We start from the raw sequence: 13,993 nt of genomic DNA on the forward strand, positions 1-13,993 counted from the left end.
GAACTTTTTGATGACCTCTTGAATGAACTCACGGAACTCGATTTAACTTTTTCCTAAAGTCTTACCGGGACAAAAGTTTACTGTAACCGATCTTGTCAGTTGTCGATGGAATAACTGGATTTTGTTGTAGTTACTTTCATTGAGTTATACGATGCAAAAAGTAATAAAAGTAGCACATCCGTTTGGCATGGAACAAGACAAGATCGGAGACCGTATGATGGTATCAAATATAGGACAGTTTTGTCATTAGAAAAGGGGAAAATCACGAAGTTGTTTTGGCTCATCGTTCTAGTTCTGCCGGTAATCAGCAAGGCACTCTCGTGGAAAGTTGTCAAAATTAGGTGATCGAGTAAAAGAAATGGTTTATTCTTTTGATGCATGTTTCGTTAATCAAAGGAGGACGGTAGTCGAGTTGAGATAATAGCAGTTTGGCATACTTTTTGGAGTGGCAAGATGCGCCGGGAATTCGTTCCATAGCCCTCACATTTCGCTGCGCGATGTTTTGCATTTTTAATTTTGAACTGCGTTACAAATATCGTGATTTTTAAAATTGGAAACAGTCGTATTTTTAGGCGCCGCGTTTTCTTAATAGTACTAATCGTTAAATGTAAAACCTAAAATGAGAAACGAACAAAAAAAAAAAAACGTTTATAGTCTGCGATTTGTAATCAGAAATAGCGATAAAAAAGATCTTTTTTTTCTATTAAATTTGTTTGTTGATTTGCTTTTTAAAAAATTTTTTTTTTTTTATTTTGTCGTAAAATTATGCCAGATCCGGTGTGAAGGCGTTGCATACAAACTATATAGAGTTATAAAAAAAAACAGTAAAAGAGGCAATCATTCTCGGAGTACGAAAAGAACCCAAACTATTGAGCTATGTTTGTAAGACATTTCCTTATGGCATAAATTAATAGTTGATACTTGAACAAGTTTTTTTTTTCCAAAACAAAACATTAACGAGCGATAAAGGGTTCAAGTGTTTATTTAAATATAGAAAGGGTAGGACAAAGAAAAAAATTGAAGCTTTGCGGTGTAATATTTAGAGAACATAACAACTGCGGTCAAAGAGTCCCCCGGGTTAAAGAAAAAGTATTTTGCGTTTGTTTGCGTGAATGTTTAGCAAACGACCCATCCTGATGGAAGGCATTCAACCTCACCATCACCTGCGACAGCAACTGTTTTTGTAGAGGTCGTCGACATGATAGAATACGTGGTAATTGTCGTAGATGTCACCGAGTAAAAGTTGAAAAATCTTTTCTCCCTTAAATGTTTTTCTGGTGAAATAGATCCTGATATTTCACCAAGAGATGCATAATCGTTTTGATCGAAAGAAACTTGGCGATTTTCTCGGTTGAGTTCCAGTGATGGCAAAGCAGTCGGCATCACACTAAAAATTTAGATAAATCTTTTAAAATCATTTCAAGTTTGAAGCCGATGTGAACAATAAAAAATTACAGCTCTTGGATTTTTGAGGGAATGACTGGGAATTGGGTGGACTCTTGGCCGGACACATCGAGTATTTCCCTTTTGCGACGACATGCTTTTGATTTGGCAGCGTCATCTAAAAATTTAGCAGCTGCGATGCAAGACTGAATGCTTGTGATACTCAAAGACGAAGTCACAGTAAACGTTGCAGTTTTTGCGAAATTCACGAACAACCGTTCTTGTGGCCGATATTGATACTTGGGTCGTGAAAGACTTGGATCTTTTGTTCGTGAATGAACGTCTTCTAGCGAATCTTGAAAAACTTCACTCTAAAAAATTTACACTGTCAAATTTGGCTCACTTATTACTGCAAAATGCCTTTTACCTGTAAATAGGGGATGGGTCTCATAGGTCTGTATTGTCGGAAGAATTGGGTCTCATATTGAACGGGATCGTAGTAAATCGGGTGATGATAGTTGGCGATGCGCTCCGCAGAGAAATAGGGGGACCACCAAAGCTTTTCCCTTTGCTGTTGGAACTGTTGGTTAGTGATGACCACCGCAGCAAATAGAAAAATCAAGGCTAATTTCATCTGTAAGGGGAAATGGATAGAATGCGTTTTACACTAAAGGGGGCAAGGAGTGGCAAGTCAATATTTACCTTAGCAGATTGAAGAACGGACGAGGAGCTAGTCTTTACTTCAACTGAAGTCGAATGATTCCGATCCCAAACAAGAGTTCGCTTTTTATACAGATCCGTGACTGTAAATTTCCGTGTCTATTTCTTTCGCATCACGTTTAATTTTCAGAGATCATGTCTGTTATTTACGGTAATAAAAAGACCCTTTGTAAGGGCGTAAAAAAATAGATAGGGGGGGGATCTTCCGTCTGGAAGAGGCGGCGTTTTCCAGCAAAGTTAGCCGGGCAGAAATAATAGCGTTCGTGCATCAGGGACATCTGGCAACGGCCAACTCTTGAAAACAACACCTTAAATGTCATCAAATCCCTGTATAATTTTGTGTTTAACACTGTTTATAGCCGTAGGAGTCGTAAAATCTTAAAGATGGCCCGTAGGCGGAAATGTTTCATAGACAAAATAACCGGTTGAAACGATAGTAATTGATCGAAATGATTCACTAATTGTATTTCGTTGTAGAAGATGTCATAGTTCCGAAACAGATAGTATAACAGGGATTGCTAAAGCTTAGGCATTAAATAACGCGCATATTACTAGAAAAATTCGGCGAAAGAAAACGTGACATTGTTGCTAGTCTAGCAAACAACGTAGCCAGATGGCAAGCATTCTACCTCTCCATCACCTGCCAAGGCGACGGTTTTCGTCACCGTTGTTGACAGAATCGAAAAGGTAGTAACGGTTGTAGAAGTCACGGAATATTTCAGGAATCGTCTTTCTCTCAAATTTTGCGCGGCAGATATCGATCCTGAAAGCTCTCCGACGTTGTCATTAAACGAATCCACTTGGTAGGGTGGCAGGTGGCCAGTTTCTCCGTCCAGTGATGGTACTGCAGTTGGTGTCACTCTAGAAATCGTAATCAGCACGCTAGAATCAAAGACGGCAATTAAAAGAAATCTAATTTCTTACTGCTGTGTCTGCGAGGGAATAATGGCGAATTGCAAGTCTTCAGAGTGAGGCGCGTTGTCGATGATCTCTCGTTTGCGACGGCAGGCTTTGGACTTGGCAGCGTCATCCAAAAATTTAGCTGCCGCAATGCAGGATTGAATGCTAGTCAAACTCAATGACGACGTTACAGTGAATGTTGCCGTTTTAGTCAACAGGCTGGCAACGTTTGTGTAGTAGTTGATGAAAAATCTGGGATTTGGGATAGCGACCCTATTGGGTAAAGCCGGACGGTAGCGAACTTCTGGTACCCTATTCCTCGACTCGGTGATTGGATATTCATCGTCCACAATGTCTTCGGTAAAATCATTTGAATAGTCAACGTCCATGTAGCTGGGATTCAACTGTGCGCTCTGAATTAGTAAATGGTAATGTCACTAAAACCATTTTTAGATGAATTAGCTTCTACTCACGTTAGTTACGTAGGGCCTGGATGGTTTGACTTGGCGAAATGACGGTGTATTTTCAGGGAAGTTGTTGTAATAAATGTGTTGGTAACTGGCCACCGCTGGCTGTGGTGAATAATAGGAAGGCAACCACCATGGCCTTCCCATACGTTGCTGTTGGAATTGTTGCTGAGTGATAGCCACCAGGGCTGTTAGGAAAATCAAAGCGAATTTCATCTGTGAAATAGAATTTCTTTGTAGTGGTCAAATCATACTAAGCGACGAAGTTAATTTCGAGTACACTAAATTTCAAATTGTATTTACCTTTTGAAGAAGTGCTGGGCAAGTTCTCTTTGCTGCTACTAAAGTTGTTTGATTTCAAAGCGTCTTATATACCCCGCAACTCCGAGTACTTTGTTCCTAAAAATAACAATTCTTCTAGCGTGAGAGGTCATTTGCGTTCTGTTTCTTTATTCTTCTACTTTAATCGTGCAATTCTTTTGATTTTTCCGCTCTTCCCGGTTTAGATAGATCTTTAACGGCAATATATTTTTTTTGTTTAAAAAAGGACCCAAAAAATCCAAGATTGCCAAGCAGAATACCTTTACGAGCAATTTGGATACTTACTTTTGGAATTTTACGGTCTCCTTTTATTTGTTCGCTGCTTGTCTACATGTGTAACTTAATAAGTTGCACGGAAAAAGCTTTATGACGTTTTTTATTAGCTCCATTTTCGTTGAATGAGGTGGAAATAACACGTGTCATTGTATAACAAAAAGGATAGTAGAATGTCTTTGTTTTTAAGAAGATGAAGTGTTTCGCCTTGAGTTCATTGTCTTTTGTTCTGCCGTCCGTGTCAATAACTTGAAAATGTTTCTCATTTTCATTGTTATGTTTTGAGCCACATGTTTCTCAGTGTCTAAAGCAGCCGTCTTTTATTATCGAGTTATGGAAGGCGTTACCACGATTATGTGTTTTTGGATTACTTTGCTGAAAGTTCGCCAGGTTTTAAAGACGTCAGAGACGACGTATAAGGAACAGGATGTGAACTTCCGCTGTGATTATTCTGTGGCCTTGATCTCCGAACCATCTTATTTTGAGAGAGAAGAATCAAAAATTAATATTGTATTCCTTTTATTATTATTGATATTACAGGCGGCCACTCTGGAAAGAAGTTCTAAGATCCTACGAGATAAATTTGCCTTTCTCCGACGTATAAGGTTTTGGGGGTTAGAAAGTACAATGCAAATGATTCGTGATAAACAATCAAGATCAGCTCATGGAAAGCTGTCGTACTTACAGTCTCAGAGCAACACCTAGAAGGCATTCAAATACAGGTATAAAAAATCAAATTGATTTTAGTTGAGTTGACTCTTCACGGCGGAGAAAGCATAGTTTCTCATTTTCTATACTTGACAAGAGAAACTACGATGATGCCCCGATTGATAGAACATCGTGATTCTTGGCAAAACGAGTTATTGTGGGAAATCAATGCCGGAAACAAACGTTCACGGGCAAATGGAATGGATTCAACAGCCTGCTGTGCGTTTTGAGCTCTCCTGCCTGCAGCCCATCGTTCTATTTATTACGAACTATGTACAGAACGAAATAACCACTTAGCTTCCGTAATGGGATGGTGATATTTATTATGGCAAATGTGATTTTGAAAGAACAACAAGAGCTTCCAGTTCTTTGCATTTCAAATATGAATAATTCCCAGAAAATTGCGTGGTAGCATTTAGAACGTGATAACCATATCTACTTCACCTAAATTCAGGTTGTTTGCTGTCGTCTGTGCCACCAGCGAATGTATGATTGAGCCGTGATTGTTCAGTGAACCAAACAGGATTTCAGCAACTTCAAGTATCGGATTCTCCTGTTTCAACAAAACGCAAACGTGCGCGTAACGACGACATAAAAATTCAAATGGGGAAATTTGCATGCGTTGGATGTAAAAACGAGTCAATCGGGTAATGGAATTATCAAAATAACTCTCTCTTCGTCGGGCTATATAAACCGCCAAGAGGCTATCCCACAGTCATCAGTTCGCCGAGTCATCATCACAAGTCAACAACATGAATAAGCTGGTAATTGAAGCTGTGATTTTCTAGTTTTTCTGAATATTTTTTTAAACCTTCTAAATCAATTTTTTAATAATAATTTTTAAAAAGTTTTTCATTGCCGCCTTCCTGACTGTTGCTATCGCCGCTCCTCAAGGCAAAAAGGAAACCGAAGATCCACCAATCGTCGTCAATAGCCAGTCTGATGTCCGGAATCTTGATGGAAGCAGTCAATGGAGGTATACTGCGATGTTGCATTTATGCTTCTTTGTTTATTCGATTTTACCTTTCTAATGTATGCCGTGGCAGCTACACACAATCTGACGGCACTACCCGAGAGGAGACGCAGGTTCAAAAGAAGATAAAGACGATCTCAACCGATTCGTATGGCAAGCAAACGGTTAATGAAGAGATTGGCAATACCAATAAAGGAGCGTCCTACTGGGTCTCCCCCGAAGGCCAGAAGATCACTTTGACCTGGGTCGCTGACGAAGGGGGATTCCAGCCAAAAGGTGATCACTTACCGGTTGCACCAGTTCATGTTTTCACGCTGCCCGTTGCTCCCGCACTTCCATATCAACGCACTGGACTCGGCTACTAAGTAATGGAATCCAATGTGTAAGTTTTGTTACGCTTGAAAGTTACCCAAAATTATCGTATCCCGTTGTTATTCATCATACATGTCTGTGTAATTCATTGCTGGGAAACTATATTACACGGACTTGTTGTGTCAGTTGCTTGTAACACATAATGTTTTGATGTTATTTCGTGGCCAAACGTCCGCACAAATACTTAAGTTTAGGAAATGAAACACATGTTTTTCACAAATATATCCATAGTTTATTCAGGGCTACAATTTTTGACATTTTCGGTAATCGATCCCTAGATACGTCGGTTTCCTAAATAATGAAAAAAAAAGTAATTTTCCCGGAGTTAGCATTCAATTTCGAGTATATCCTGGGATATTCAACTATTCCGATGGGTGGCAGTTTTCCCCGAAAAATTTTACGCCTGGCGATTTTTGAAATACACTGAATATGTGACGCAATGCTAGCGCGAGGCAGCAGAAAGTCGGGCTTATTTATCAGTCGGACTTAAAAATTTTTCGGCAAAAACTGACACTCATTGGCATTGGTTAGAGAGACATGTGAACCTGGTGGTACCGTAGAAGCTGGATGGCCTTAACGAAAACTCATCATACCCCATTTTGGAACAAACTAAAGAAAAGGAGCAAGAAATTAAAGTGTGTTTCCCCAAGTATTACGCTTTTTTCCTTTTTTTAAAGTGAAATCTTGATTTTGATGATTACTTTAATTTGCTTAAAAACATTTAATTTGTGACGGATAAAGTTTCTCGTAATGACCTTTGCGTCCACAAGAGGCGCCTTAAACCGTGGCTCATCGGGCAGGTTTTTTTCAGGCATATTTCTAGATTGGCTTAACGCGTGCAGTCTGCTGTCTGCACGTATGGCAATCCGTTTTACCCCCCCCAAAAAATGTTTGGCCTTTTTTTTCTTTTTTACAGCTATCGCCATCTAGCGGCCAGATTCCTATTTAATTTTCTCATTCATTCCTTCAGACATGGATTGGATATGGTTACTTGAACCCTGGATTTGCAAATGCAGTGCAGCTGACTTATGTTTCACATGGTCAGTTGGAGATTTCCCAGGCAAAATTTCTAGTAACTCAGCATTTGGTACCATCTTTACTATAATTTTATACAGTATCCTGCATGTCTCATTAATAAAGATTTAAATCCTTTTATAGATTGTCACATCAGTGAGCAAGGCTCAGTTTAGGGATTGAGAGCCCTCAGCGACTATAACACCTAGCCCATATTCAAATTTTAGCTCTTGATTGCTGCCACTGATTCTTCAAAATGCCTATCTTGTATGCAATGCTTGACAGCCAAATGGTACTCCGACGTCACATAAATATCAATTGTTTACTTAATTTACATTTATTAAAAATTTTTGAAGGAATGATTTAAACAAATGCCAAAGGTGAGACATGCTGGAAAAGCTTGATATGAATGTGTAGACGTAGTTTTGGAATTCAGAGGTGCAGCCGGCTGTTGGGTAAAACTTCATTTGAATTTTGTTTCAATTCAATATGTTTTAGTTACTATTTGTGTGATTACGCAAAGGATTGCGCCATCCAGGCAATGTGGATATTCTGCCATGTACATGATAAACCAAGGATTCTTCGTCAACATGCAAAATGTTACTCCCTGGTAATGCTTTTCTGCTGAGTTTTTTTAGTTTTCTAATTTTAATTGTCAATGTTGTATTAGTAAACTACTGTTGGCAGAAAAGCTGATACATTGGGAAAACGGTTATGGCAAGTGCGATGAATAAATCACCATAGGTCAGTTGTCTTGCCTTCACAATTGCAACGAAGATGAACCATGGAGTCAAAAACATTAAAAGGTGGTACTATTTTAAATTTTTTAATTGGTTTAATTCGTGTATCGCTAAGTGCTGATACATGTGTATGATGGAATTCATGTCATCCTGGAGAGGACTAAAAAAAACGAGCTTTATCCACCAAGCAGCTCATTAATCATGTCCCAAACGATTGTCTGCATCAGCCAGCAATCTTTCAATGGCTAACAAGCATTTAATAATTTTGAAAATCGCGGTTTGCACTCCCTAAGGCGACATTCCTTAATCCTCACCTGTCAATAGATTTGAGTGCAACCATTTCTATTCTGAACTGTCGCCTACGAAATTCTTTTTCCATAAATCAGGTGATATGATGTTATAATGGGAATCGTTGTCAAGACTGCCGAGACCAGAAGGTACATTGTTTATCTTAACGTTTAGCGATCAAAACAACCAACTTTGTAACCTATCTGTTTTTTATGGTGCACGGAAGTCCAATCGGAAAGCCCATGGAAGATCTCTGTGGCCAACACGAAGAATTCTTCCAAACTTTCGTATTCAAGTTTTGGCTATGGTGATGATTTGCAACTGCATAGCCTTTTAGAAGCTCCTGCCAGGAATCTACAGGAATATGGCAGATGACGAATTTATGTACCATGTAAGCCATATCAATAAGAACGTCTTATGCTTATCTATGTTTTATTTTCTTAATTTAGATTAATAGCAATAGTGAACCTGCGAAGGTTTCTGGTTGGGATGTGATGACGAAAAGTTATAATAATTTGAAGTACGGAATTGAATTTCCCTCCATCAGTCGCCTGTGTATTCCCGCGTATTACGGTATTAATTATTTAAAAATTGAAGTGCATATCTGGGCTCCCTTCCTTTCCGTAGCCCCGTTTCCCCTTGACTCGTAATAAGCCCGTAGGGGGTCATGCCCCTACTGTACGGTATATATAAAAATAACATATACCGAGGTTTGGAGGGCTCTGGCCGGAAAGGGGACGTGGGGGTCCGCTTAGTCCGATGATGTATTCACGGAGGGCGATGTGGCTACCCGCAAATCCGAACTAAAGGTTAATCGCTCCAGTAAAAATGTTCCAAATCTTCGGCTCTTCTTCCGGCTTCTCTTAGCCAATCACCGGGTAATCTCCCCGGTGGGTCAACAAGGCAGTGTCTCCCCCTGCCTGGGTTGACGGCAACTTTTGAAAGGGCTATTATGCCTTTTTAAAGTTGCAAAAATTATTGTAGTGTGCGGAGAATTGTCAATAAAATTTTTTTTAGAAAATATTTTTTCCAAGATTTGTCTCTTTTATTGTCTGTTTCGCTGTGTTCACACATTACGTTTATCAACTCTTTTTATTATTTAGCTTGCTCAATTCACCTTTATTGTTTTTGCCACCGTGAGGTATGCCATTATTTCCATAGGTTTATCGTTTATCTGTAAGTATTCAATTATTATTTATTGCGCTCTTTGAATTCTTCAACTTAGATTCAAGGAACATCGTGAATTGGCTGAATATTTTCTGAAGTAATTTTGTATTTGTATTTTATTTTACTCGTAGTGGAACCGATCCCCAGACATTCAGCGTGCAATGCCGATGCTCTAACATTGAGCCACGAGATATATCTAAATTTTTTATTATCGCATATCTTATGTTATCGTCTAGGATGTTTATGCAGTCTTTCACAACTATATGTTTATCTGTCTATTGTTTTCATAAGGTCCATAGCTCTGTGGTAGAGACTTTATCTGTGATATCTGTTACACAAGGTTCAAACCTCAGTAAATGTATAAAAATGCTGCAGAATAAATGTAGGAAAGAATATTGCAGTATTGCTTTTCAGTTTTATTCCAAGTGTAAATGCAAGTCCGCAAGTTACTAGAAAAAAGCCAACTTGACATAATATCATTCATGGCTCATTCGTAGAGCATCGGCGCAGTATGCCGTACATCCAGGGTTCGATCCCTGGGTGTAAGAAGTCTGTGGTTCACCAGTCTGGTATAGTATGTCTAGTATGTATAGCTGAATAAAAAATACAAAAGTAAATAGTGTAAAATCATTTTTATTGTCCCTCCTTCCACCCACATATCCACCACTTTTACATACGTTTCAAAATACAATACACAACATACAATACATACACAAATACACTTAAAACTAACCCGTTGGCTGCCACGCCACCTATCTACAATAGCTACTGTCGCTATCAAAGGGATAGCGACCAAGGGGGCCGGGTGGGCCGGGCTGAGACGGCGATGAGACCTTTACGGAAATGCACATCCCAGGTCTACATCGCCGTCTCGATCAAGGGATTCCCTATGGTGCATTGCCTTTGGGGCCATTCGGCCAATCTTGGGCAGTGGCGCTGCTCCACCCCATGGCAGATAGACCATGGAGCAGAACAGCGCGGCCCGTCCCTGTCAAGCTACAAAAAAAAGGGGATCAAAGTGTGTGGGTGGCAGCCAACGGGTTAATTTGCAAGACATAATACAACATAAAACAAAACACAACCATACCACGAAGACGAGGCGACCACGAGATGACGAAGGGGCGATAGGGGAGGCGAAGACGGGGCGATGGGCGAGGCTAAGACGGGACGACGGGCGAGGCGAAGAACGGGCGAGGTGAAGACGGCGCGACCACGAGGCAAAGAAGGCGCGACGGGCGAGGCGAAGACGGGCGACTGGCGAGGCGAAGGCGGGACGACGGGCGATGCGAAGACGGGACGACGGTCGAGGCGAAGACGGGACGACGGGCGAAGCGAAGACGGGACGACGGGCGAAGTGAAGACGGGATGACGGGCGAGGTGACGACGGGCGCGGCGAAGACGAAGAAGGTTTTGTTCTAAATCGTAAAAGTAAAGAAAAAGAACTAGTTAGTGGGAAATATAAGATTGTTGTTGTAACGAAACGTTGAAAGCAATTTGACTTACTTCTGCTGTCTGATGGCTAGAAAGACTGTAGGGCCAGCAAATAGGCAGCAGACGGCTAAGAGTTGGCAATTCTATGGTTGAATGTTCAATTTAAATAAAAAAGCAAACTATATGAGGCATAAGAAAAATTCTAAATGCCAATAGAAATTGTGTTGAGGTACATGTCTGTGTCCGTTGGTAGGCTAAGTAGAGATTACAACTGCCAAAATGACTGTCATTACAGTTGACACTGCAACGAAGATGAATATGGTGCACCACTCAGATCACGATTGACAGGAGACCACAAGTGGTTAAAGAGTAGAAGAACGATATTATGGTATTCCTACCCATAGGATTTGCATCTTTGGTGACATTCCTCAACGGGAAGTATTCTTTACAAATGAAGTTTCATGAGCTAAACCTTAAAAGCAAAATCCATCAATGAGATTCTGATAACAAAACATTAGTCTTATACCTCTCAATGAGCACTGGTATAGTTTGATGAATGCAACATAGTAGGTTGCTAATAGTTTTCTGGTTTGACAGCTGACACAGGTGATGACAAGACATGTACCATAAACACCAAGCATTCTGTGGGCTTCACTTCTAAAACACACTCAGAGATGAAAACGTACAGAAGCACCATTAGATTTTCTTAAGTTTTCCATTGGAATGTGACATATTTAACAGAAACTTTCGAACACAGCTTTCACCGCTCCCACATAGTCAGCAAGTAAATAGTGGCACAGCAGCGTCATCTTGTTTTCCAATTAACAACCGAAAAATTCATCAAAATTGAAAATCTTGCTTTTTTGAGACGTCAACTGCACTGATGTGAACTCTTTAAACATACTTTTGGACCGTGAATCACCCACGCCCACCCACCCCTATATTGGCTACTACCATTTCAATTTTATTATAACGAATACAGCGACCAAAACCACGAACGGCATTTTTAAAATATAGCGATTTAACATGATTTTGAGCGCGATTTAACATGATTTTGAGCGCGATTTTTTCAGTCTTTTATTTATTTATCCAAAAACCCAGATGTTTCTAGGAAAATACATGATTTGGGTTCACAGTTCAACAAAGATGCTGATTGCGCTTCACACACATCTATAAATTTCGTAAGTTGACGTATCTCTGGATTATTAGCTAGTCAACATCTGTATGATAATACACTTTTCTTTTTTTTTGAACAGCTGCAATGGTATTTCGGTTATAAGTTCCACGGGCAAAATTTCTCCATTGAGACAAGGACGCCAATTGTGCGTTATCTTGTGCCTATTTTCAATTAAATGGATACGCCGTCACTTTTCTGCTCGGAGGAGCTCACTTTGGCCTGGAATATTGTTTTGAATGGTGTAATTAGTATACATTGCATACATTAGATTGAATCAATTGCTTTTTGGCTTACATTCTTTAATTGTGTGAGGCTGTCAAATCGTCGACAGGCGGTATCTAAAGGAGGAAATCAGCTAAGAGCTTGTGGACTCATCAATAAACGCAAAACTATTAAAAAATTATAAAGATAGCCTGAAACCAGATTGTAAAAAATATTAATTTTAGTTTCCAGCACTTCGGTACAGGTATCATCGTCAACGTGGGCGCAGGTGATTCAAGAGGAAATGAGGTTACACGAACAGAAAATTAACCATACAATTCAACTGATAGATAAATACCATGATGCGTGGAAGTAATTGTCTGGCAAATCTCACTGTGTACCTTTTTGTTGGTTGAATTTGGAAATGGCTTACTAGTTGGAATAAGTTTTTTTCTTTTACCCCAAATTTGCTTTCCGAGCAGCGCACTTTTAACCTTCTCTGCTGATCACAGTATCTGCATGACCCGCTGCAGAATTATCACAAGTGGAGAGGAAATCGGGTCACAGATACAAAGGGGTCCAGGTACACGTTTATTTTCTTTAAATACCATAACGCGTGAAATAAACGAATCCGAAGAGCTTCGGTAATCATTCCAACTACCACAATTTTTTTGGCACTGAGCCTCCGTCAAATTTCTTTCCCAATTCTTTATAATTACGAATCTGCCTTTAGAAAAATAAACAAGAATTAGTATAAATTTCTTGTCAATTGAATTACGTAAAACTGTGGAATCCTAGAGACATAATATTTTGCAAACTCTTCGAATCCCTTGAAAGCAGAAAATTTTCTGCTAAAAGATCCACGTAAGCCAGATACAGGTCAACTGGTACTTCCTTTTCGACTGGCATTGGCAGGGATAAATAACAAGTAGGATCAAATGCAACTGAGACCCCATCGAACCCCAGACACACCACAGCCAATTTCAATACCCAACTAAAGAGATCTTCTACTACAGAATCTTTCTGTATTCTACTTATGATAAAATACCCAACATTCATGTGCAGCTTCCTGAAAAATAAAATGAGTTGGAACACAAATGAACCTTGCTAATAAAACAAATTAGCTATTTCACCTATATTTCGTCAGTATCCATCGATGCAAGACTTCTTCAAAATCGGATTCAGATGTTCGTCTAAGCCCTCCCAGAACAACGTAGAGTAGTTCTCGCGAAGCAGGATGCTGGTATCCGGGAAACTGCGGAGCAAATCTACCGACTTGCAACTTACCCAATTCAAAATCGTTATGCTGCACAAGTTAAAAACCTAGCTTTTACAAAGCAAGTAAATGGTATACCTTAAATACACTCGAAGGTAATGCATGGTCACCTTGGCAAGGTGTTTGCCAGACCACATCGTTCGTACAAGATGGCGCCGAGAATTTGCAGTTCCTCCCTTGAATTTCACCTACAAAAAGGAAGGTCTGCCACGTTCGGCTGCCATGATATAACCAGCCGCTACGACGCCATGTTAAATGCCATCAGCAGCTCAGCACAGCACCTGGGCCACCTAGCGACTAGCCCCCTACGAGACTAAAGCAAATATTTTGTTTGACAAATACGACTTTAATTGGGCGTTAAGAATAATGTTTGTATAAATTAGCACTTCCTAAAAAGTTAAATTAAATTATAAATGAATTAATTACTGAATTTAAAAAATAAATTAATGAATTAAGTCTATTGCAAATTTGCTACATCTTTCTCGGGTGGCAGCAATAAAAAGAAAAAAAAATGGAAGTAAAATGTGTTGCCAATGAAAAAAATCTAGATATTGAAATAAACCAAGTGTCCCAAAAGCCCTA

The 13,993-nt window shown here is 39.7% G+C and overlaps 3 protein-coding genes and 3 long non-coding RNA genes across 7 annotated transcripts; 2 read left to right on the forward strand and 4 right to left on the reverse strand.

Moving 5' to 3' along the window:
- Window positions 1–1,054: 1,054 nt before the first annotated feature.
- LOC130690333 (uncharacterized) lies at window positions 1,055–2,173 on the reverse strand. The gene is made up of 4 exons (XM_057513347.2): window positions 2,086–2,173; window positions 1,811–2,017; window positions 1,456–1,754; window positions 1,055–1,387 (listed from the first exon to the last, which is right to left on the reverse strand). The coding sequence occupies exons 2-4, from the start codon at window positions 2,015–2,017 to the stop codon at window positions 1,117–1,119; spliced, it is 777 nt and encodes a 258-aa protein (XP_057369330.1). The 5' UTR covers window positions 2,086–2,173; the 3' UTR covers window positions 1,055–1,116.
- Window positions 2,174–2,592: 419 nt separating this feature from the next.
- On the reverse strand, window positions 2,593–3,857 carry LOC130690329 (uncharacterized). 2 transcript variants are annotated; one of them, XM_059495552.1, is made up of 4 exons: window positions 3,774–3,857; window positions 3,482–3,686; window positions 3,028–3,424; window positions 2,593–2,964 (listed from the first exon to the last, which is right to left on the reverse strand). In XM_059495552.1, the coding sequence occupies exons 2-4, from the start codon at window positions 3,684–3,686 to the stop codon at window positions 2,697–2,699; spliced, it is 870 nt and encodes a 289-aa protein (XP_059351535.1). In that variant the 5' UTR covers window positions 3,774–3,857; the 3' UTR covers window positions 2,593–2,696. The 2 variants fall into 2 exon arrangements, with proteins under 2 accessions (XP_059351535.1, XP_057369325.1); XM_057513342.2 differs by lacking the exon at window positions 3,774–3,857 and having other exon boundaries at window positions 3,028–3,416; window positions 3,477–3,686.
- A 1,523-nt stretch (window positions 3,858–5,380) lies between these two features.
- On the forward strand, window positions 5,381–6,242 carry LOC130690345 (larval cuticle protein 65Ag1-like). The gene is made up of 3 exons (XM_057513365.2): window positions 5,381–5,536; window positions 5,621–5,748; window positions 5,819–6,242. Exons 1-3 carry the CDS (start codon window positions 5,525–5,527, stop codon window positions 6,108–6,110), a joined length of 432 nt encoding a protein of 143 aa, XP_057369348.1. The 5' UTR covers window positions 5,381–5,524; the 3' UTR covers window positions 6,111–6,242.
- An 873-nt stretch (window positions 6,243–7,115) lies between these two features.
- Window positions 7,116–7,585, forward strand: LOC130690364 (uncharacterized). Its single transcript, XR_009000945.2, has 3 exons — window positions 7,116–7,204; window positions 7,276–7,423; window positions 7,488–7,585. It is a non-coding gene; the product is annotated as an uncharacterized LOC130690364 (long non-coding RNA).
- Window positions 7,586–10,642: 3,057 nt separating this feature from the next.
- Window positions 10,643–11,468, reverse strand: LOC130690363 (uncharacterized). The gene is made up of 4 exons (XR_009000944.2): window positions 11,284–11,468; window positions 10,991–11,229; window positions 10,830–10,936; window positions 10,643–10,741 (listed from the first exon to the last, which is right to left on the reverse strand). It is a non-coding gene; the product is annotated as an uncharacterized LOC130690363 (long non-coding RNA).
- Window positions 11,469–11,898: 430 nt separating this feature from the next.
- On the reverse strand, window positions 11,899–13,691 carry LOC130690361 (uncharacterized). Its single transcript, XR_009000942.2, has 4 exons — window positions 13,490–13,691; window positions 13,269–13,417; window positions 12,229–13,204; window positions 11,899–12,153 (listed from the first exon to the last, which is right to left on the reverse strand). It is a non-coding gene; the product is annotated as an uncharacterized LOC130690361 (long non-coding RNA).
- Between the last annotated feature and the right edge of the window lie 302 nt (window positions 13,692–13,993).

Source organism: Daphnia carinata, chromosome 6, assembly GCF_022539665.2.
Source record: "Daphnia carinata strain CSIRO-1 chromosome 6, CSIRO_AGI_Dcar_HiC_V3, whole genome shotgun sequence".
Lineage (NCBI taxonomy): Eukaryota > Metazoa > Arthropoda > Branchiopoda > Diplostraca > Daphniidae > Daphnia > Daphnia carinata.